Source organism: Plectropomus leopardus, chromosome 12 (genome assembly GCF_008729295.1).
Source record: "Plectropomus leopardus isolate mb chromosome 12, YSFRI_Pleo_2.0, whole genome shotgun sequence".
In the NCBI taxonomy this organism is placed as follows: domain Eukaryota; kingdom Metazoa; phylum Chordata; class Actinopteri; order Perciformes; family Serranidae; genus Plectropomus; species Plectropomus leopardus.
The window spans coordinates 17,571,768-17,596,486 of record NC_056474.1 but is presented as its reverse complement, the minus strand read 5'-3'; the positions used below and the strand labels follow the sequence as shown (position 1 = coordinate 17,596,486).

General features: G+C 40.6%; 1 protein-coding gene across 2 annotated transcripts in view; it reads left to right on the top strand.

Moving 5' to 3' along the window:
* LOC121951460 (receptor-type tyrosine-protein phosphatase S-like) overlaps positions 1-24,719 on the top strand; it is a 97,560-nt gene that overhangs the window by 52,805 nt on the left and 20,036 nt on the right. Inside the window, exons 7-18 of one of the 2 annotated variants that reach the window (XM_042497789.1) lie at positions 4,487-4,501; positions 5,880-6,149; positions 8,642-9,021; positions 11,657-11,858; positions 14,497-14,633; positions 14,862-15,006; positions 19,056-19,373; positions 19,495-19,688; positions 19,831-19,857; positions 21,442-21,559; positions 21,758-22,420; positions 23,183-23,277. In XM_042497789.1, the coding sequence (XP_042353723.1) occupies positions 4,487-4,501; positions 5,880-6,149; positions 8,642-9,021; positions 11,657-11,858; positions 14,497-14,633; positions 14,862-15,006; positions 19,056-19,373; positions 19,495-19,688; positions 19,831-19,857; positions 21,442-21,559; positions 21,758-22,420; positions 23,183-23,277 (2,564 nt within the window). The remainder of the gene's footprint in view (positions 1-4,486; positions 4,502-5,879; positions 6,150-8,641; positions 9,022-11,656; positions 11,859-14,496; positions 14,634-14,861; positions 15,007-19,055; positions 19,374-19,494; positions 19,689-19,830; positions 19,858-21,441; positions 21,560-21,757; positions 22,421-23,182; positions 23,278-24,719) is intronic. The other variant, XM_042497788.1, reaches the window with a different exon arrangement.

Below are 24,719 nucleotides of genomic sequence, written 5' to 3'. Positions count from 1 at the left end.
AACTCCACCTTGACAACTGGAACAATAAAATGATACACATGCACATATGAATGCATCAGTGGAAACTATACATTAATGTTATATACAGTAGTGTTGTCACGGTAATGGAATATACAACTTCTATACAATACCTTGAATGTTATTGATATTCAATATCAGTTTCCATTGTAAATATTTTATCAAAAGATAAACATAAAGCTATAACATGGTGACAGTGTATTTCCTTTTCTTGGTTAGAAGCAGAGGATAAAAGAATGACTATGGTCAAAATTAACAAGAGAGAGCAGGTCAGTGCAGTTAGGTCGGTGTGTCAATATTGCAAAAAATGAGTATGAAAACTGTTTCAAATATTCAGATAATTATTCGATATGTAACGATAAATCCATATTTTTTCAAACACTACTGCAACACTCTCTTTGTGTATTTGTGTGCTTTTACGCTTGATACTTTTCATACAATGTAAAAAAAAATTGAATAATTCAATACATTGCTCCTCTATCAAATTCTAACTTTCATTAAACTCCATTTTAACTCGAAAAACCAATGAATATTAAGTTAAAAAACAAAACAAAAAAAAAACTACATCACTACTCACTCAATTCAGTACTCTAAGGGCTTTTACTGGTACAGCCTCACTTGCTCTGGTACAACCAGTAGCTCATGGCAGCTGTTGCTATCTAGCTTTAGCACTCATTAGCTGGATATTGCTGACATTTCTTAGTCAGTTCATTGATTTTATGACCCGTGACATTTTATTTTAACATTTAGCATTAACCTGTAATGTCCATTTGTGGCTGAAGTCAAGCGAAAATGAAAAAAAATGTCCCTTTAAAGGGGAACAACGCCCATTTTTAAAATTCAAAGGTGTTGTTCCTTTGGTGTAAGACCGTCCAAAAACATTAGCAAACATCAACAACTCTCTCCCAAATCCAGAAATAGAGTTCTAACTCTCAAATTTGTGATGTTATCGAAAGTCTGGAGCTGCTCGATGGACGAATTGGGAAAGATGTTCTGGATAAAAGTGTTCATGGGTACTGTATCAAAAATGAGAACACTACAACAGAATAAATCTCCTTTGGGTCTAAAAACATAAAAGAGACAGCCTGTGAGTACACAAAATCTGGCTCCCATTGATTGTCTATGGAGCTATAGACTTTATACTTGGTGACATCACAAGTTTTGAGACTTTCTTCTCTGGTTTCTGCCTTTTGAGAATTGCTCATGCTCACAAATATTGCTTGAACTTTCCTAGACCATAGGAGTAACATTTTGGAATTCTTAATTTAAGTATATAAGTACTTTTTTTCTCAAAAATTATTATGTAATTTAATATAACTGATAGTGTCAGTGGAGGACTTCCACCTGTAACTGAGTATTTTTCCATGTGTTGTTTCACCACAGCTCAGACTAAAAGTAAAGCATCAGTTTATATACAGGTAAAGCAATATGCCAAAGCTACTGTACAGCCCGTGCTGTATTTGTGGCTGTTGCTATCTTCACCAAACACTCCGACACGCCTCTATTGACTGACATTTGAAATTAATCATATCCATTCACATTTTTAGATATGGAGGGGATATTAATGATTCCCTCTTATTACAGTGGATAATGAAATCAGTGTCCTTGAGACAGACTGGATGGTGCTGCATAAATGTCAGCTCAGTGACGGTGCTGAACGGGTACATAGCAGCGCGGCGATACAGCCGTAATCCTTATGGCTGTGCCAAGGTCTCCCCTGCTTGTAGCCTCCAGACTCCCTGCAGAGGACGGGACTAATGATAGCTCCCGCTAATAAAGATTGAAGCTCCTGGCTCTCACTAACTGTATAGAAACTGGAGGGGAATCATGCGGCCCAACTCGATTAACTTAAAGCTAGAGGCTCTGTGAGCATGTGAAGGATTATCCCTTGTTATGAGCTCACTTTATTGTAAAGTGCTCGGCTACGTGTCTGCAGCGGATTCTTCAGTCTTTTGTCTTTTTTTTTTTTTTTGAAATACTGCTGAGTTCAGGTTTCAGATTACTAAACGATCATCTTGAGTCTTCACCTTCATCCTGTCTCTCATATTACCAAACTAATACATATGCTTAATTAATTGTCCTTTTTTGGTCATATAAAAAGTATAAAATAACCGACTGAATGGAAGTGATGTTGTGTCATGCTGCATTGCACTTGCTGTGTCTGTCTTGTGCATGGAGCTGTCATGGATGCAGTCTGTCTGTCTGTCTCTCTGTCTGTCTGTCTGTCTGTCTGCTTATCTGTCTGTCTGACTGTCTGTCTGTCTGTCTCCAGCATGCTCAAATGAGGAGATGCCTGCCTAATCATGTCTGTTTTCTAACAGATCTACCTGTTTTTGTCTCTTTGTCTCTTTCTTGTCTTCAACTTCTGTATCCAATTCTGGGTATCTTCCAATATTTTTTTCTACAAGTATTCCAGATGATTTTCACTTTATCTGTTATTCATGAAATGATAGTGACGTCACAGCAACCTTTTTTTTTTCTTTTCTCAATTTGTTGAAATCATGCAAAAAATGTTAACTTCTATCCAATTGTCTCTAGATTCTTTGAGTAGGGGGATGTGGCCCATGAAGATTCCAAGTAATCAGGTTACACATTAAGGAGTGGAGGTTATGCAGCAAATTTACCCATATTTGTTTTTTATTTTATCTTTATTTCAGTTGTTTGTTTTTTATATTATATATATACTAGAATTACTGTTGGATTTCCAAGTCGTCTAAAGAAAACTCTCATAGAGAGGCAAAGGCCCTCCGCCTCTCGTTTCCCCAGTGTGCCTGAACAAGAGGATGAGTATTTGCAGTAGTCAATGGAGAGTGACAAATCATTTTTTAAATCCATTGAATTGTGTCATGAATTACACAAATTGTGTTTGGTAATTTAAAAGATCACTTTGAAAATCAAGAGAGTTGCAGTTTGTTGTATTACCATTTATTTATGCGTGAAATCATTCAGGGAACTACATTTCTTGTCTCGCACGATATGCGTCTCCACTGATGGATCATTGTCACTCAAACTAACACATACCAACCGGAAAGATAATCAAAATGACCACGAGGAGCTGCACCACAAAGAGACACAAAAATAACAACCAAGAAATGCAAAAGAACTACAAAGAGGCATATAATGACTACAAAGAGACAAACTACCAAAAAAGACAAATTTACCTCAGACACAAAATGACTTTAAAGAGACACGAAACAACTACAAAGAGACACAATACGACCACATAGATACACAAAACATCTATAAAGAGAAAAAACAATAACCAAGAGAGACACAAATATACCCCGAAGAGACAGAAAATGGCTTAAAAAAGACACAAAACAATTACAAAAAAAATCACCAAAAAATGCTGACAACTACAAATCATGTTGCAAAACAACAACAACAACAAAAAGAGGCAAAACCACCACAAAGTCTGTGTGTCTTTCTCCATATGTAGGACAGGCAGTGGGGCCTTTTGCATGTCTGTGCCCAGGGGTCCACTGTCTCATCATCCGCCCATGTTCACAGCACCAGTGAGCTAGTAAGATAACTTGATGCATTTTATCCAGAGATCCCTGGTCTTTTTTATCAGTTAGGAGGCGAGCAAGACCTGTTGCTTATGTGAGTAAATCCCGGTCAGAGACACACAGGCATTGTGGCTTCAGTGAAATAGAAAGTTTTGACATCACTTACACGACTTGTGTAATCATTCCAATTATGTATTTTCTTTTTTTAACCAGTTTTACAGAGAAATGCAACATTCTTGACTTGCAAAAATGATCTTTTAAATTGCCAAACATTATGTGTAATTCATGGCCCAATTCAAATGGGATCAAAAGATAATTTTTTGTCTCACGCCGTCAACTACCGTACATATTTTTTCTGAAATAAGGTTCCATGGTGATCCAGGGAGGGAGGGACTTTGCCTCTCTGTTATTTTGCTACTGCAGGGTTTGACAGTAACTTTTTTTTTTTATTAGTTTTTATCTGTAGTCTTTCTGCATACTTTTAGAACATTTGTTGCTTCTCAAGTTCATGTTTTGTTTTTTTTTTTTTAACACATATAAGCTTCTTGGAGTTTATTTTTCGACAATGTTTCTGCTCTCTGTTTGCCTTCCCTTTCATTCTCTTCTCTCATGCAGAGATGTTTGTCCGTTACTCTCTCTGTCTCTTTCTGTTTCCTGTGTTGTGACCCTGGGGTATCCTCTTCTTCTTCTGTTCCTTCAACATCCGATCTCTCCTAGTCTCTTTTCTCTTACTTTTGAAGCACCTACTTTCTGAATGGGCCTGGTATATAGCCGTGTTTTAAAATAGATCCATGTGTTTTCTTCTTCCTCGCTCCTCTTTCTTCCCCCTTTTTCCCTCCTTCCCCCTAAAAAACCCTCTTCTAATCCTCTCTTTATCTCCCCTGTCTTTTCCCCCTTCTGTCCCTCCCCCTTTTTTTATCTCTTCTTCTTCTGCATTCTGTCTGCACCCTGATGTGTAGGAGCGACAGACACATGTACATAAGTTTATTAACTTATAAACATGCACATACTACCTCACATATCTCTCTTTTTGCTCGCACTCGTTCTCTCCCGTTCTGCCTCTTTCATGCTGTCTTGGTGTTCTTTACTTAATGTGTCCAATGATCACTCTGTAATTGCCACAAAACACCCTTATTAGAACCCTCGATCCACTCCTGTCCACATTTCCAATTCATTTTGACTACACACTGTATCAGTTATGAATCCTATGTATTGTACAGTATCTTGTTGTACAATGTGGCTGTCCTTTGCTACATTGCCTGTCATTGTCTGGAAGAGAAGCAGAGCTGCCTCTTTCTCTCTCTTCTCTCTCTTCTTTCTCTCTCTCTCTCTCTCTCTCTGTCTGTCCTGACCTCTCCTCTCCCTCTACCTTTCTCTCCAGAGTCTCTGCTCTTTGTCTTGCTTCTCTCTGTCTCCCTCTCTTCAGTTCTTCGTTCTCTTCTTTGTGTTTCTCCACCATTTTATCCCTCTTGAGTAGCCCAGGCATGCAAGTGACCTATGAGTTCAGTCTCTCGATGCATCTCCCCCTAATACATAGTCAACCGAGCTCCGACAGATGCGCTATTGGATATAACTTGCCACTTTACTTGTTCTTCTTATGGGGACACAAATAGCTGGCAGGGGCCTATTGATCGGCCCCCGTGATGCATACACTCACTAAAAAGAGCCCATCTAATGCAGAAGCACCTCCAGGCGCAGAAATCTCAATGAAGTTAAGTTTCTTCCTGGAGTTTCTGGCAAAGTTGAACATGTTTAGTCAGTGCTTGGAGGTGGAAATGTAATAATAATACAAGTATAGTCCAAAAACTGAATCATAAAGTCATATTTTTCTGCTTAAATGTATAAAAAGCCAGAAGAAAACTGTTTTTTTTAAGAAGAGAAACTGACTATAGGTGTCATGTCCTGGTTGAAATGATACTCAAGAGTTTGTCACTATTATTTTGAGTAGGCAGCTCACTGAATGGTTGAGCTCAACACAAGATTTGTGTCTTTCTGTTGGAATCATCAGTACCATAAAGTAATTGGGACTAAACTTGAAATATCCCTTTTGTAATTTTCTGTAAAAACCCTGAAGTTCATTCTCCCCCTTCCTGTTACCTCTCCTCTCTTTCCTTTCTCTTTCTTTTTATCTTTCACTTTCTCAATCTCCATCTCGCTTTCTGCCTCGCTCTCTCCCTCTCTCTCTCTCTCTCTCTCTGATTCTCTCCCCCTCACTCCCTCCCCCCTTCCTCCTTCTTTTTCCCCGACTTTCTTCTCCTCACTCCCTTCCCCACTTTTCTCGTCCCCCACCTCTTCCCTAAACCCCAATCCCCACCCCCCTTCCTTTCTACCCCGACTCTCCTCCTTTCCCAGTGCGCCGTGTGCCCCCTCGTTTCTCCATCCTCCCCTCCAACCACGAGATCATGCCGGGAGGGAGCGTCAACATCACCTGCGTGGCTGTGGGTTCGCCCATGCCCTACGTCAAGTGGATGCTGGGCAGCGAGGACCTGACCCCGGAGGATGAAATGCCAATCGGACGGAACGTGCTGGAGCTCAACGGTGTCCGGGAGTCCGCAAACTACACCTGTGTGGCCATGAGCAGCCTGGGCATCATCGAGGCCACCGCTCAGGTCTTAGTAAAGAGTAAGAGACGCTCACATATCGTGATCAATCAATTGGTGTGTTTTCTTGCTGATAAATAGATAGATAGATAAATAGACAGACAGACAGACAGATACTTGAGCGAGTCATCAATAGACGTACTTATACACTGCAAAAACTGCCGATCTAACCAAGTGTAATAATCTTATATTTAGATTAAAAAATCTAGTTAGTCTTGTTTTAAGTATAAATGGATTATCTAGTGCACACAGTTTTACTGGTTTTAAGACATCTTAACAAGCAAAATTTGCTTACTGCACTGGCAGCCAAATTTGCTTCTTTTAAGTGCAAGTATGCTTAAATCTAGGGTGTTTGGCCTTAAATTTGACAGGCCATTTTTGCAGTGTAGGCCTAAGCACAGACACACTCACCAAAAGTCACATTCAGTTTTGGGCAAATGTTGCATTCTCTGTTTCTTGTTATTAACTGGCAACACAATTGTTGTTCCTTTAAAGCATCAAATTGACTTAATAATGGCATACAACTAATTGTGAAATATATTTACACTTCCTCAGACATTACTTTTTATCTTTCTTATCTTATTTTTAAATTTTTCCCTAAACTAAGTTTTATGACCTGTCTGTTGGCCTATTTTTCCGTTAGATAAATCCTGAAATAAATACATGAGGAGAAATAGATACATATAAATAGATGTAAGGATCCCATTAGCAATCACATTTCACTAATGTGTAGTAAATAAAACAACGAGTTAGTGAAATCAAAGTCCTGGTGCACAGATGGTACCAGTTTAAATGAGGAGGCAAGAACATGCATCTGGTCCCCAACAATCAGCGCTGTTTGCCTTCTTCACTTCTCTATAGATGCACTCCACATTTGGTAAATAATCTCTCACATTTTACTAGTTGTTGTTAGAGTGCTTTTCTGTGCTTTAGTAGTGTTGCCAAACCAGCAGATGATGCAGAAGAATAAAACACTTTCAATAAAAGCACAGTAAAACATTCAGGACATTTTGTTCTGGACATTAAAAAGATAGCAGTTTGTTAAGAAAGTATGTTTTTTGTTGTGTCTTAGTGCTTATGAGGTTGTTCAGAGCGAAAACAGTGTGGGAAAAGAGTCTCAGTTGTTGCTTTATTGAAAGATAGATCAAGTTTGATTTAGATTTCATCTGTATTTTAAAATGTGTTCATGTCAGGAGAAGTGGATGTTGTACGTTTCCATTATGGAAATGATACATTTGACTGCTGTCGAGCTTATTTGTGCTGCGTATTTCAACAAAGTATTCTTCATATTGTAAATGAATAAGGTAACCTTGTTATTGTGAGTTTATCAGTAATGCGTGGCAGTCTGGGGGGCCATTTAATATCACCTTTTTTAACAAAAACAGCTATTAATAAATGTACTGTGAAATTTTAACAGTGTACCCTCAATATGTAAATTCAGTTATATTCAACTTTATTATCATTGCACATAGTGAGTACTACAATGAAATACAGTGTAGCATCTGAGGGTGCTTTTACACCTGTGGTTCATTCCTGTTGACACTGACTTCTTACAAACGAACCAAGAGGTGTAAACAGGAAGTTATACAGACTGACTGCGAACTCTTTGATAGGACAGTTTTGGCAATTGTCATTCTACATCATTAGTGCATCATCCAGACATGTTGGGCAAATTAAATTCCAGTGTCTGACAGACGTTATGCAGCACTTAGATGCGTCTGATGCGTTTATTTATGTTCTTTAGTGTCACAAAGAACTAAAAAAAAAACCACCTGATTTTAAGCATCCAATTAGTATTATTAGGCGGCAAATTGACCGCATCATAAAAAATAATGGCTAACAGGTAGAGACAGGACAAAAAGGAGGTTTCTTATACAGTAATGTTTTGAGGCCTGTTTCTGTGGGTTCACTGTCACACACTTTTTAATGGATTTAATGAACTGAAAAACTACACAGAGTCAGATGCACAGCAGTTTTAAAAGCTTTTTAATCAGCGGGTACGTGCACATGTGTTATCATAGTAACCAAATGATTAGTATAAATAATACAGGCCTGCATGGCCGTACACGGATCAGTTATGAGATGCCGGACAGATTTCAGAATCAGCAGATGGATTAATTAGTAGTTTAGCTTTTAAAATCATGCTAAAATCACATATCTGCTATCATAAAGTCCTTTGGTTGGTTTGTTAGCTTTCATATCACAAATGAACAGCTCCAGAGTCTATTTGGTAGCAGACTGAGCTCCACCTTTTCAAGCCATCTGGATTCAGTTGTTTGGTCCACACCAGGCTTTGATTGTCAGCTTTCACAAATGAATCGTACTACAGGGCAATTGAGTTCATTTTAACCAAATCAAACAGGCTAGATGTGAAAGTACACAGTAGTGCAAAGTACATATAGATATCTTTATATATACAGATTACAGAATAGTTTGAGGGGACGTCAATGTAATTTGTGCAAATAAAGAAAGCTGTATAAAATTCTCTTCATCTCTCCTCTCTCTGATCCCCAGCTTTGCCAAAGCCTCCCGGCACACCCATCGTCACAGAGACCACCGCCACCAGTGTCACCATCACCTGGGACTCTGGCAACCCGGACCCCGTCTCCTACTATATAATCCAGTACCGAGCCAAAGGGCCAGACAGCAAGTACGAGACGGTGGACAGCATCACCACCACCCGCTACAGTATCGGGGGACTGTACCCCAACACCGAGTACGAAATCAGAGTGTCAGCCTTCAACAGCATCGGCCAGGGACCCCCCTCTTCGCGAGTGGAGGCTCGTACAGGAGAGCAGGCCCCGGCCAGCCCTCCCCGTAATGTCCAGGCGCACATTATATCTCAAAACACCGTGATGGTCCGCTGGGAGGAGCCCGAGGAACCCAACGGACAGGTGAGAGGAAACTTTTACTTTTTGATCTGTCACAGTATATAGAACATAGTCAGTAATAAGAAGTAGACATGTACTTTTCTTTTTTTTCTTTCTGTCAAACAGCAAAACAATCCTAATATGGTGGTTAATGTCTGCAGCAAAATGAGTAGTTTGGTGTGACAGTTCCCAGAATTTACATCCAGAATTTCACGTTTGCTCCATAAACTAAAATTAAAGAATTTGAAAACTCTGTCATTAGGGAGCATGTAACAGTCACGGATGACCTGATTAGATTTAGTTGGCCAAAGGTTACAGTCGCTGTGACCTTGTGTCCGTCTCATCCTCGTGAACCTGATATTTCACAAAGACTCTAAGGGCATTTCTTTAAATATGGCGCAAACGTCCGCTTGGACTCACAAATAAACTGATTAGATTTTAGAGGTCAAAGGTCACAGTGACCTCACAAAATATGCTTTGGCCATAACTCAAGGATTTAGACCCAAATTAAGACAAAATTTCACACAAATGTCTAAGCAGATATAATGATGAAACGATGACATTTCACATGCAAAACGTTAAAGGCCAGCTCCACTGTGACTTCAAAATGTTGGGCAAAGTCATTTTTCTGGCCTTTATACAATATCTTATCTCAGAAACAGAATGGGAGAGACATTCGGTCATATACTGAATTGATGACACAAATCTTGGGTGTCCACCTTGAAACTGTGCTGACGGTGTAGATCTTTTGTGCTGCCGAGGGAAGATTTCTGTTTAGCATCCATGTTTTCACAGACATGGATGTAAACTGAAAGTGAAACTTGACTGGTTTGTTGAAGAATACAACCGAGTGGTGGTATTTCGATTTTCTCATAATTTAACTTTTTACTCATTCTTTTAACTTTTGTAAAAGCACAATTGATTGCCCTTTCTGATTTATTGATTAAAAGTAACAATCTAGTCTTAGAAAACTGAATGACATTTACCATCACTTACTACAGACTGACACACAGATTTACACAAAGGCCCTCATGGGGTTAAAACAATAAAGCCTTAATAAAATTCGCCACTGGGAGCATTTTTACAGTGTGCAGGTTCATGTCCTTTGCAGGGATTGTGTCTTGCCAGAGATTTCCCTCCTCCAACTCCCCTGCCGCTTTCCTCACCCTCTAAAGAAAGAAAAGGTAATTGGGCTGTCCGCTCTAGGTTAAGAGCACCCCCTCTTGAGGCCTATTTCTTTTTCTAGCCTACCTAACTGAACTGCAGGTTCATAAAAGTGCAAGACTGAATTGAGGGTGAGGATTAGAGATATTAAAAAGCAATAATAGGAGAGGTGGTAGAGGTGGAGGGTAAGGGCGATTGCATGGCAGCAGGATTACATATACTCTAAAATGTCCATAAACAAATCCCACCGGAGGGTTAGGTGAGGTATAGTGATTATATCGTACGCACTACAATATGAGGGCTTGCTGTCAGCCTCAGAGTGAGATTTGTTTATCAGGGTCAACTGCACAACAACCCACATGTGAGGACATCACCTTGTGACAGTGACCTCTAACAACAAACACTGAACCGACAAATCCACAGGACCATCTGGACTAAAGCCGAAAATAATTCGTGGGTGATGACTTTAACTGTGATAAACTCTCGTTGTGTATGAAAGATGGTATTATGGATTACCACGGGTGTAAGATCACTTAATACAGCCCAGTCACTGATGACCTTAAAATCCTTTCGCAATCTAGAAAGTATACTCTCTATCCAACAGCCTTCTTTCCAAGACTCCAGACTTAACCGCACATGCAGACTCACGGTGCGTTCCCGGAAAGTCTGCGAGTGCTGAGGGCTATCCGAATCCACAGTTCGCCCAGTCCACAAGAGGCCTCTGATTTATTACCCACAATTTATTGCAATACAGACATGACACGGTGTTTGACATAACGGTGCACAGCTTTTATGAGGTAGGCTGCAATAATAAAATGCATTTTGATCCACTCTATAGCCTAAAAAGGTCTTCAGATTTAAGTTAAACCTAATTTATTTAGTCATAGTCTGATCCTTATTTACAGTCACTTCTGTACTGCCACTTACATACATAGGCTGTACCCGGCTCGGAATTAAGCCAATCGAATCAGATTTGGCTGTTCAGTCAATGCCATTTTTTTCCGATTTGTTTTTTGTCCATGTAAATCTTTAATGTTTTAAAGGGGTGAGGGAGGGTATTCAGCGTGACAGCATTCAGTGACATATTACACAAGCTAACTGTGTTAACAACGGATCAGAAGTGAGGAACAACAACTGATCGACTTGAAGAAATCTCAGCTGATTGAGGGGTTTTGACTGTTTATTTGAATCTCCACCTTTCAGTGGGCAGCGTCCTACCAATTACCCAGTTTATTAGATTAAGACGTGACTTGTAGTTTTTGCGACTGCCAACTAAAAAAACAAAGCAAACTTATTAGGAATGTGTAAAACACTTACTGTATGAAGACATTACTTAAACTTTGTTGGCCAGAAATTATGTTCAACATTCGACATCATGATACAGAAAAATACCAGAATATTTAAGAATATATGCTTATAAATAACTAATAAATAAGGGCTCGGTCTGCGGAGTCAGTACTTCGATTCATCCTTTGTCTTTGCTCCTTTGCTGTAGGTGAAAGGCTATCGTGTGTACTACACCATGGACCCGTCCCGGCCGATGAATGAGTGGCAGATCCATAACGTCCAGGACAGCGTGATCACCACAATTCAGAACCTGGTGACCTCGGAGACCTACACCATCCAGGTCCTAGCCTTCACTTCTGTGGGGGACGGACCCTTCTCGGATCCCGTCCATGTTAAAGTCATGCCTGGAGGTAAGTGTTTCCGTGTGCGTGCCTGCATGTGAGTGAGTGCGCAAAACATCATCATTAGTTTGTGCATGCTGGTGCATGGATATAACAGCTAAATAGTCTTATTTATGTGCAGGAGAGCAGCGGATGTTTTTCTGATGTGCACATGCAACAGAGCACAGATGACTCATTATTTGTGCGTGTGCACGTAAACAAAGTGAAGTGGCTTATTCGAGCGACTCGTGTAAAGTTTTGCGAGGCAATCTACTGTGAAATGCTACACAAATAAGCTTGACCTGTCAGAAAATATAACTTCTTCAAAAGGAATAAAATCCACCTGCTGGCACAAAACTGTAGAGACTTCTGAAAAGGAAACAGGGATTAACAGCCGAAAATGTCCCTCGCACCTCGGCGCCGCTCATGTCACTATGACAGCTGCTGTGAAGTTGCAGGTTTTATTTGATGGGAGGGACAAAGAGATGATTACTCTGATGGTATTACTGGTTTAAATTTCTGTGCAGCTTTAGCTCCTGCTACACCATCAGATGTCTCTAAAAAACAAGTCTGCCATTTTCCAGCACACAAAAGGAGTGAGATTATATAAAAACTGCACAAAAATACAAGGGTTTTAGAGATTTATGGGTCAACGGGTGTTCATTGTGACACTGAGAATTAGTACATCATTTTTTATCCCACTCTGACTTCAAATCACCTGGAAAATTGGGTCAGGTTAAAATGGATTGGTTTCTAATCTTGGTAATTTCTCTGACACTAAGTAATTCATAAACAACAATTACAGCTAAAGTTAGAAAAAAAAACATCCTTAGTGATACATTAATTATAATCCAACACTCAGAAACAAAACTCTGCTCCCACGCAGTCCTGTTTGCCTAGATTTGATTGACGGTGGCATTTCCCTGGCAGCATAATTCTTGGTCTTATATATTTACAGTATTGACATTAACTAACTCAGTTTTTACAGCACGTATCTGAACATTGTTACAAAGTGCTTTACTGTAAACAAGGCGAGAAGAAACGTAAAAATTATGAGGTAACTAGGCATGTTAAGAATAGCACTGCTGGCAAAATGAAAGATAATTTTAAGAAAAAAAAATTTATAAATTAAAAGGACCTGTAGCATCTTTTTATGGGGAGCTAATTAATTTTGATTATAAATGCATTTTTTACAGAGTAGAGGTTAATTTGATTATTGTTATGTAAACAATACATTGATGTAATGTTTGCCCACAGGCATTTTGTGAGCCTTTGTTGTATTTGTTTTAAGGGTTTATTTATGCTTTTTTTCTACTTGCCATGTAAATGTATTCCTACAGAATTATCTACAAATGCAACCTGCAATATTTTAAATGTATCTTTTTTGGAATACAGTTTAGCCTTTAGGGCTTTAAGCATTTCATTTTTAGGAATCTACTTGTTTAATGTAAATGTTTCAAGGTGCATCTATGATTGTAACTATGTGTTGTGTTACTTTTTCAGCTCTATGTGTGACATTGGAGATTGTCACCTAGTTTGGTATTTTTGCCTTCATACTGAATGTAAGGAATGTGATTGGTTGAAGACTCACAGTCAGTCTCTACTTCTCCTCTTTGTAACAAGACTCAGTGAGGGTCTTGTACTGAAACATTGACATTTTTTTTAGTTAGATAGTGTGAAAATGAGTCTGCAAATAAATTAAAAATAAAAAACACAGGGTATAACAGTTAGTTAAAATGGACACACTAAAAAGTGATGGTTAAATTCGAAAACGGCCTTTCAGTAAAAGGGAGTCATATGAAGTGATTCAAAAGATGCATTCCTGCTAAATTCTTGGTGCATGGAAATATTTTACATATGTGAAATAACCAGTATTATTCTAACTAGGCAGATAGTATCAGAGTTCAGAATTTCACCACTTCCACACCATATAAATGAACACTTAACTCACAACAATTATCATTTGCATATCAATGACTCGCCCTATGGAGCAAAGTGGGCCTGCTTTAATAACATAAACTGCATCAAAACATCTGTTTGCAAACTCTCACATAACTCAAGCAGTATAATCCAAGTCTCATTTGCTTAGCACTTCCCAAACACATGCATTGTCACTAAATCTTACTCTTTAAAACATCTCTGCATAAACAATCTGCATAAACTGACAGGTGGCATGCCGGAGCAAGCGGATAATGCTACTGCATTAAATTGAGCAGAATTCAACACACACATCTCTGCATTACATTGTTAATGCAGAGGTGTTTTAATGCATGTGTTTGGGAAGTAGTGAGCATATGACTGGATAAATGAGTGTTGTGAGAGTTTGTAAATGGATGATTTGATATAGTTTTGCTGTTGTTAAACCGCTATAACTTAATAAATATGATTCAATACAGTACACATTTAATGTTTTTCTTCCTTTTCTCTAAATTTTTATCTGATAGTTAATTTCTGATCGCAACCGACATCAGGTGTTGCCCAATCTCGCACGAGTTTGCGCAAAAACAGAAACATGAAACAACACAACAAACAGCGTTCATTTTCTCCTAATGTTCCTGTCTGGAAAAAAAAATATGAAGACGAAATGTTGAAAAATACCATGACTAAATATATTTATATTACAGTAAAGATACGATAGAGACCCGACTGACTGTTTTGTCCCCTTCAGTCCCAGGCCAACCAGGGAAGTTTAGAGTTGGTAAAGTGGGAGACACCAGCATCGAGCTGGCCTGGGAGCCTGCCTACACAAAGGAGGGCATCGTCAACTATGAGCTGCTCTACAAACCTGTCAAGTTTGGCAGCTTGGTGAGACCTCTTACTTTTCTTTTTATAAACCCGTCTTCTGAGTGGATTTTTGAACAAGGCAGAGGGGATGAGAGGACAGATAAAAGAAGGAAGTTTAAAAGATTAACCCCAGCATCCAGCGCCGCTGTGTGTGCTGGTGACAGTCGTGTCTCTTTAATGATTCCTTTCTCCAGTTCCCTCATCCCACCTCTCGTCCTGTCCTCTGCTCCTCTTTCTTCTCTCTCGCAGGAGAAGCTGACCTTTGGGCCGAGGAATTCATACACGGTGGAAGGTCTGAAAGCGAACACTGAGTACTCCTTCTCCCTGGCCGCCATCTCAAACAAAGGCATCGGAGCTTTCACCAACGAACTAGTGCAGAGGACGTCACAAGCGAGTACGTCTCAGTCTGACTGCTGTACCTGCAGGCAAAAACAGACGCCACAGATTTAAATTGTATTATGTTTTAGTCTTATACACAAATCCCATGCAAATATTTCGTCATCTCTCTACACACACACACACACACACAGTACATTGTCCTCAGCCCCTGAGGAAACCTGGGAACCATCTTCACATCTCTCCATCTATCTCGTTTATCAACCCATCTGTCCAACCCCACCTCTCATCCATCCATCTATGTTTGACTGTGCCTTTCTTCCTCCGCTCAGCCTATCGCTTTCTTACACAGCCAAAACATCATGACAGATGGAGATGGAGCACCGATTAATGTTTCACTCTTCCTTTTCTTCACCCTCCTTTCACTTTTTCCACTCTATCAGTGTCTAATGTCTTTGAAAGGCCGAAACTCTTTGCCACTTATTGGCTAGCAGCCAGTGGTGGGGAGCATTAAAGGATGGTGGTATTCTACCGTGTTGACAGGTAAGTGCCGAGCCAGTCTGTATTTTATTTAAGCCGAACTTGGATTCTCTTCCTTGTCTCCTTTTCTCTTTATTTGTTTACTGCAGAATCACTGATAAGAATCAAATACGTTAAACCAGGGTTCAACATTGTTTTGTTTTGTTTTTTGGGGTTTTTTTTTTTTAAGTCAGTGGCTACTCTTATTGAATTACAACAAAAAGTTGTAAAAGACTAAAGTTAATTGCTGTGTTTAGTCTTAATTTAAGTAAATAAGGACAAATGCTGTCGGCTCTTTTTACTGCACTCCAGCAATGTTTTTCCAAAAACAACCCAGCTTCGTTGCTTTGCTCTCAAACTTGGAGCAAACTACGCAATACATAGTTGGAGTTTCAGCAACATCCTAATAATAATAATTGAAATGGTCACATGTGCTTCAGCTCATAAACTTTGTCTTTTCACCCCGCTGGAGTGCCCGGTCAGTACTGCGAATGTGCACATCTCAGCAGAGATAAGAAGGAAGGGAGATGGCTTTCCTTAGCTACTTCCATCATCATCTCAAGAGAAAAAGTGTGTTAAATGATAGACTGTTTATAAAGTTGGACATTGCGTCTCCACTCTTCCCCACTGTACAAAACTGAAGTCAAAATATCCCAGATACGTCCCCTGCCATCTTGCACTGGTGACATCATTTGGAGCCAGAGTCCTGAGACATGTAGCATTTGTAGTGTAACCAACTCACCCCCTACTAACTGCGAACACCACCAGTAGAAGAAAAACCCACTAAAACAAGAGCTCCGCTATAGCACCACTAGTAATGACTTAATATGAGGCCAAACGAAGCAATAATCAACTTTATGTAAGTAATTTATTCATAATATATGAGGACGTGATTTACCTTATAAATAACAGCATATAACCCTAAGTCTATTCTAACCTTAACTGCCTCTCCCTTAACCTAACGCGTCATAGGAAGCCAAAGACTATTCAGCATTTCCCTCAGCGTTTCAGCCTCTGGACCTCTGAGCAAACAGAGCTGATCGTGGATTGATAGTGGGTGAGTAATGTAGCCGGTGGGCGTGCCATGTAGCTGCTCCAGCCGCAACCTACTTGAGAGTTCACACAGTAGGGATATCCGCAGTATAGAGTTCCCGCCCGGCTAATCAGAAGCAGTGCCATTGAACACAAGCACAACAATGAGTTCAGATTGCTGTCAATCTTTTTATAATATCAAATAACTAGTCAAAACCAAACTCATCAGCAAAATCAACACTTGAACGAACATCAGCATGATAAGAACTACCTTAAATTATACAAACTAACTTTTCAAATTCACTTTTGGGGAGCTGTCATGTCGTCCATCTTTATATACACTCTATCTGGGCATTCCACTACCCATACTACCATACTATATAGTGTGCCAGAAAAAAATGTCCCAATAGATAGTATGCCAGATGCAGTATGCCAAACATACCAGGATGTTCTGCTACAGCCGGTTGGATTTTGCAAACCAGCATGCTTTTCTGGCTATTCTGACCCTCAGTACTCTGCGCAGCGGCTGATACGTCACATCGACTGAGCCTCAAACAGATGACAGCTGACTGACAGCTGACAGAAGCCTCAAAGACAGATGACAGCACAATAAAATGCGTAATGACCAGTCAAATTCTAATAAATGGAATATTAATTGTTTAAATGAACAAAATAATCGTAAAAATTACCAATAACAACAAAAAAATGAGCAAAACAATAATAGAGAAATGCATATGTAGGCTAATTTTAGTATATAACAAGCTTTTAATCAGGTATAACTAAAGGTTTAAACTACATAAATTGCTAAATATCAACAGCAGAGCTCTCTAGGTTGATATCGGTCTCTGTAGAGTTTGGCGAATGGGGTTTTCGTTGATATGAGCAAGAGGGTCAAAGTTCACGGTGCAGTGTTATCAAAAAGTAGTATGTCCCAATTATGTGCATACTGCATGCAACAGTATATACTTTGTAAGGCCAGCTGCAGTACCTTCTAAAAGTACAATATACTATGTGTTTAATTCTTATTTGGCAGGTGAGTTGCTAGTTTTACTAGCCTGGTGAGGCATTTTACTTGCCTACAGTCCTTATTGTTGAGCCCTGTAAACTACTTAGCTCTGACACATCGATTCAATACAATCTGCTCACAAGAGGAAAATGCAGAGATAAATGGAGAAAATGGTGCAAGGAAAAGAATCAATTAAGTAGTCAAGAAATAAGCAAGCCCTGCAGTCCACGGCGCCGTATCACTCCAGCGGTAAGTTTAGTATTTACAATCACTTTTCAACACACACAAAGTATCATGTTATTCACGATCAGATGTGTTTTTTTAAAGTGAGGACTAAAGACTTTTAGCTGGTCTCCTTTCACTCTTTACCTCCAAAAAGAAAGAGAGACCAAAGTGGTACACTGGAGGAGGTAGAGGAGGAGGACAGCGGGGGGGGTTCAGGAAAGGGAAGGTGCCAGATAAGCAGACTATTTCATGCAGCAGAATTCATTTCCCAGGGAGGTTATGTGCGCTTTGTTATCGCCAAGCTTTGGTGCACATCTAGATTGTCCCCTGAGGCCAACAGAACAGTGGCTGTACGGCTGAGTGGATAGATACTTGAACCTGTCAGCTATGACTATTACACTCCCACACATACACACATGCTATACACTCCCAAGCTCACACACTCAGCCAGAGACGCCTCGGCCACGCTATGTGTGTGTGTGCTCGCGTGCTCTTTAAGGAACATTATATAGGGTGAGTGATACCTCCAGTTCAGAGATCATTGGTGATGAAGGTGTGTGAATCTTGGTTTCCTGTACTTGTTGGTTACAGTAAATATCCCAGCCTACTTCTGATTCAATTCTTGTCTGCAATTCATCATTCTAGCCTGACTTTCAATATCCGTCTGAGTGCCTTTCTCTCCCGCGGCTCCCTGTTCTTTTTTTTTTTTTCCACTTTTTAACCTGCCTCCTAAATCCTTTCAGCATTGTGTGAGATCTGTTTTGTTTTTTCTTCCCTCTGTGAAGCCCAAGACCTTCCCCTAGTCAGCAGTGGAAAGTCTCAGACCACTCTATTATCACGAGGATTCAAGGATTATGCCACCACGGGGGCTGCTGTTGTGAAATGTGTATATTTGTCTGTGCTCCTGTGTACTGTGCTGTACATCCCTGCTGCTAGAGAAGAAAGACTTTATCTGTTTTTCATTCACAAATCCAGATCTTTTTATGCTACTCACTGTGGCTGAAGGATAAGATGTAATCACTCGGTATTGGATGCCCATTCTCCTTGGGTATAATTAAGTTGTCCACTCAGGGTCGATGCTCCTGTCTCTGGTTTATTTCATTAGGCTCTAACATTATGCTTTTACATTATGTGGTCCCCTTTTTGGCCTCACTCATGTTTGTCCTGGTGTTATCTCTTTCAGTTCAGTTTACCTTCGTCTCTTATTGTTTCCTTTTTTTATCCTTATCTTCTCCTTTGGCGTGCCTTTCTTGTTTTTTCCCAATTTTTTTGGGTCTCTCCTAAACTCTTTGCCAATTTGCCCTCCTCGCCCCTTGTCTAATCAGAGCCCTCAGCTGCACCCGAGGGGGTGTCCTGCGAGAGTGCCAGCTCCACCTCGCTGAGAGTAAGTTGGAGGCCGCCTCCAATGGAGGGTCAGAATGGCGAGTTGGCAGGTTATGAGCTGAGATACCAGAGAGTTTCTGGGGCAGGAGGCGGAGGGCAGGGCCAGGAGGTGAAGGGGCTTCCTATCCCGGCCCAGCAGGGGCAGACACTGTTAGAAGGGCTGGAGAAATGGAGCCTGTACAACTTCACCATGGCAGCCTTCACTGCAGAGGGGACGGGACCCAGCAGCCCGGCTGTGATTTGCAGAACTGATGAGGATGGTAAGAGTGAGAGCCGTACATCAGACCTAAACAGTATTGATTGTGTAGTTGATTATTTACTGGCTAGACTGCTGGTCACTTAATTAATTCTGCATTTGTGTGTGTGTGTGTGGGCGCTCAGTTCCCGGTGCAGCCCCCCGTCAGGTGGACGTCCAGCCACTCAACTCCTCTGCGCTCCGAGTCACTTGGCGCTCAGTGTTGCCACGGTTACGGCAAGGCCAGGTCCGCGGTTACCAGGTTCACTTCAGCCGTGCAGAGAGCGGAGAATCACGAAACCTTCCCCGAATCAAAGACCTCTTGTTGGATGAGGCTCAGGTGACGTCACAACCAAATTATTTTTAAATGATTGAAAAGATTTTCATTTATTTTATCATTAAACATCCTCCGTCTTCTCCTTTCTGTCCTTTGACTCATCTGTCTCGGCTGCCTGCGGGGTGTGTCTCATCTATGGGAGAAGATGGAGGAGGATGACTCGACTCAATATGTGAGTGCAGACTGCCCCTCCTCCTCTCATTATGAATGAACTCACTATTAATACTTACAGCACAATGCATCCAATGGATTACACAGAGACAGCTATGAAAACCTCTTGAGTTTGATTTGTTTAGCCTCTGATGTGCAACTTTTTAATAATTTCTTACTGATGCATGACTCAGGGTTTCTATGCAATATGGACAAGTATGGAACTGGATTTTAGTAATTGTTAAGGTTTGGATGAGTATGGGGCAAAAGGAAAGAGAGTTTGGAAAAAATATTTGTGTTTTCAGATGATTTCTGTTGTTCTGTTTTCTAAAATGTAAAATTTAGAATTAAAAAACATCCCTGCCCCAAGTGCCATATAACTGAACCAAATCTGGATATTGCGACCAAATGAGTTTGAAAGAAAATGTGGCAACATCTGTGATTTGCGGAAGCTTGTCTAAGAATTTATGATTTTGTGATATAATTATCACAAAAGTAAACTGACCTCATCATCAGAATCATCATTAGCAGGTTGCACAGTTTCTTTAAAATCTTAATTATTTAGCTTTTTAAAAATGATTTAACTTATTTTGGGTTCCTGTTTATAAAAGAGACAACAATATTTGGGGGAACAAAAATACAATATTATTCACTTATTATCTTAAGGGAAAATAATAGGACTGGATTGGAAACTTTGGTCACTGCATGGGTTATTGATGTCCCAATCCGTATTCAAATGCTCCGTTTGTCTATACCCAAATATTATATATTACCTGAAAATCCCTAATAGCCCATAAATAAAGAAATAGTAATCCAACATAATTCATTATGCATCAACATTAATTATTAGTTGTTCTCAGACAAAGATTTTTAACCTTAATGACAGGCCTAGATATATGACTCAGACACTTTGACTGCCCGTGACCGGCTTACAGATTTGCTAGATGTCAGAAAAGTGTCTGGAATAGTTTCGAAATGTACAAAAATGACCCCCAAAAGGTTGGGTGCCAGATAATGCCAAAGCAAACTGGCTTGACTTGGCAAATTCCCTGATAACGTAAAGAAAACATAAACCTTAAACTTAAAGTTCTCAAAGCTCAGCCGTCTCTCAAGGTATTCTTATTTTCTAACTATTATGGCTAATGTTTCTGCAACCTGCATGCTAACAAAGTGGCTAAACGTCATGTTATTTTAGGCGCATTGAATGAAAACTAGCGCCAGCCCCCCACCCCCTTCAATCCCCCTCACAACTAATCATCTCTGGCCCAAACTGGAATTTGGGACAGCCCTAAAAAATGATATCACCTCAGATGCCAACCCAGATATTATAATTGTCTGACTACAGTACCTGGCAACAATCTTGGTAACATAATGGTAACAGACATGTAAATAATAGAATTTCAAAAGCATTTATTTACATAATAAACATCTTGAAATTTGTCCTGAAAAAATTTGGGATGAAAAATATATTGAAAATTCTGTAGATTCGAGTCTTGAAATTGTGCAGGAACCCTGATAACTGTAAGAAAAGTAATGGCTGAATTGTCTTATATTAATGGAATGAGTTAGCAGTATTTGATGGTGCTGTCATGTGTTTCCCCCACAGGAGATGATTTTAGGAGGTCTGAAAGCAGAGACTACGTACTCCATCTCAGTGGCAGCGTACACCACCAAAGGGGACGGAGCACACAGCAAAGCCAAGCTGGTGCAGACCTTAGGGATTGGTAAGCATATGCCAAGTGTACAGTTCAGTGCACTGGATTTAGTAACATACTCAAGAATTGATCTAACAGTAAGCTGCACAAGCCAGCAGTAAATAAACTGCCAAATCAATTCTAATTCTTCTACAAGATTTACATGATATATGTTGTTATATATATACATTACCATTGATTTTCTGCTGCCTACACTGTTGTTTGCAGTTCCCGGCCCGCCGTCTCTTTGGGTGCGTCCAGGATCTGGTCCATCTGTGGTGGTGCGCTGGGCTCCTCCGGTGGAGTGCTCTGAGTCAGGCTCTGATAGCCGGGGGGCCCCGGTGGTAATCCAGGGCTACCGCCTACAGTTTGGCCTCAAGAATACCTCCTTAGACACCACAGTGGATTTCACAAGTCGGGAGAAAAACTTCACTGTCAGAGACCTCTCCCCAGGCTCCTCCTACGTCTTTGTCCTCTCCGCTAAGAGCCGAGCAGGCTATGGAGACGTAGTGCAGCAGGAGATAACAGTTCCCATGTTCCCACCCTCGGGATACCCCAAAATACCCGAATTTGTTAATGCCACCTGCTGCTCCCTCCAGTTCTCCTGGCAGCCCCCTGCCCCAGAGGAGTGCAACGGTATCATCACAGAGTACACAGTATCTTACAGGGAGGCTGCGGGCCCCAAACCCTCTGCTGACACTGGCCCGTCAGCCATACCAGCCCCCACTGCTCCCCCGTGGCTGATCACGCTACCAGCGAGCGAGTCCAGCTACACCATCCTGGGCCTCAATCACAGCACAGCCTACGAAGTGCAGCTAAGAGCCCACAACAAGGCAGGGCCGGGCCCCTTCAGCCCACCTCTGGTGAGCCGAACCCTGGCCTTTGAAACAGGTAGGGCTGGCCTCAGGCCGCAGGAACACCCTTCACCTTGTAAGCACTGGTTCAGCTTCACATCTCCGCTCCCTTTACTGTGGATTTCACTCCAAACCACTAAACTAAACGAAGTCTGGGCCAGTTCTTACAGGTCGGCCATTCACCTGTGCACCTCAGAGACGCTGAGAACTGCAAAGTCCAGGGGAACACGACTACTACCCCCAATCTCCTCCACTCACTCACTTATACCTTCATCACCTACCCTTCACCACCAGTGGAAGCAGGCTGAATGTTAATGGATGTTTGCTTCAAGAGCACTGCTTATCACACACCCTCAGGTAAAAGTCAATACAGGGCTTGGACATACTGTGTATAATACGGCAGGTAAGTGTTCAGTCTGAATTCAAGGGAAAGCCGGCGTCTGGTGCTGTATCTGCAGGTAAGCTTCTTTTATCTGATAGACCTCCACTTCCACCTTTTCCAAAGCCTCTGCTGACATGCTGAATTCTGAGTCTAACAAACACGACCTTACACTCGGAGAATGTGGCATGTCACATTCCTGCAGCTGCTCTGTCTGTTATTTGTACTTATTACTCTTGCCATCCACTCTCCTCATCACCTGCCCATCCTCCTAACCATCATGTATTCTTCCCCCAGTAACAAATCCGACTGACATGTCTTCCATCTTTACAGGTTTGCAGTAGGAGAGCAGAAGAGACGCTGATCTGAATGAAACACTTCATAAAAAGTGACTCTGTTTTTTGTTTGTTTGCTTACCAGATGTGCCGAGGAATTTTTCTGTCAATCTGGCGACTAAGACCAGCGTTCTTCTGACCTGGGAGTTTCCGGAGAGCAGTAACCCCTATCGTTTTACTGTATGTCCATAGGCTGGTGCATGTACAGTATATTTGTCATGACTAGGAATGTCAGTGTTAGGGCGTTAATCGCAATGCAGTTAAGGTCTGTACACATCGCATTAATTTTTTTTTAATTGTGTTAATCGTCAGCCGAAGTTTCTGTCTTTAAGAGGCTGAACCGGGCTGAGTTTTAAAGCTAGAATGATCCAGTGATACCAATCACCCAAGGCCAGCTTCTCAGGAAGGGGGCTAAAAAACACTCCAAAGTTAGGATAAATGTTGGTGATGGAAAAATAGCATGACCATTTCACAGGGGTCCCTTGATCTCTGACCTCAAGATAACTGAATGAGAATGGCTTCTGTGGGTACCCATGAGTCTCCCCCTCACAGACACACCCACTTTATTTTAAGTCCCATGCAGTTTTCTGCTGTCATTTGATTCCTAATCAAGACATTCTGGCAAGAATGCTTTACCTGTCAATACGGACTTCATAACTGTTTTGTAATACAAAATAATGAAAATGAAAACATGTGATTAAAAGATGTGATTAATTGTGATAACTAATCATTCGACAGCCCTAGTCATGACATTTGCCTCGTCTGTCATTTCTTGAAATAATGTATGAAATGATACATTTGTTACAAGTAACATTTGTCGAGCCTTTTTGATTATAGTACCTCATATTACAAGTTTATGCATCTGAATCAGAGTCCTGCATGGGTCTGATTTTCAAGACCTGCTCTCTAACAGGAAGCACGGCAATACCAAACCCACAAACCCCCGCAGTAGCCACCTGCACAAATGACCACTTAGCTCCGCAACCCGACCTGCCGAGACAAGATCTGCAGCCCTAAACTGGAAATCCTATAATAACCATGCATTGTTTAAATAATTCAGTTAGGCAGCACTTTAAAGTGACCATTTGGGGTCATTTCATACAAGTGAAAATAAGATGTCATAGTTTAAATCAAATGTAATTATGTCTCACAATATTAAGCAGTGCATCTCTCAGTATTACGATGTTAAGACATTAAATCATCAATATTTTCTTTTTGTTTTAAAATCTTTATCATCTAGCACCTGCGATCTAAACTGCATTTTCTTTTATTCACCTTGAACTGGAAATAAAACAAGGAAAAATACCAACCGCAAATCACCTTTTGTGTGGGTCACCTGACAAGTACCTGCGGGTACCCGACCAGACGCAGGATTGACCTGAATTATGCTCAGTTGTGAGAGTGTTTAAACCTTTTAGCACCCACTATTCCACTTGTGGGATGCTGGCTTTATGTAGAATTTCATGGAGTAGTACTATGAAAAAATAAACATTTACTAGATATAACAAAATCTGACAACCAGAACCTCTAAAGCTCACTAATTAGCATGATTTCCAAATGAAAGAAATTAAGTGTAAAACACAACATAATATATCCATTCTGGGTGGATAAAACAACTGGGT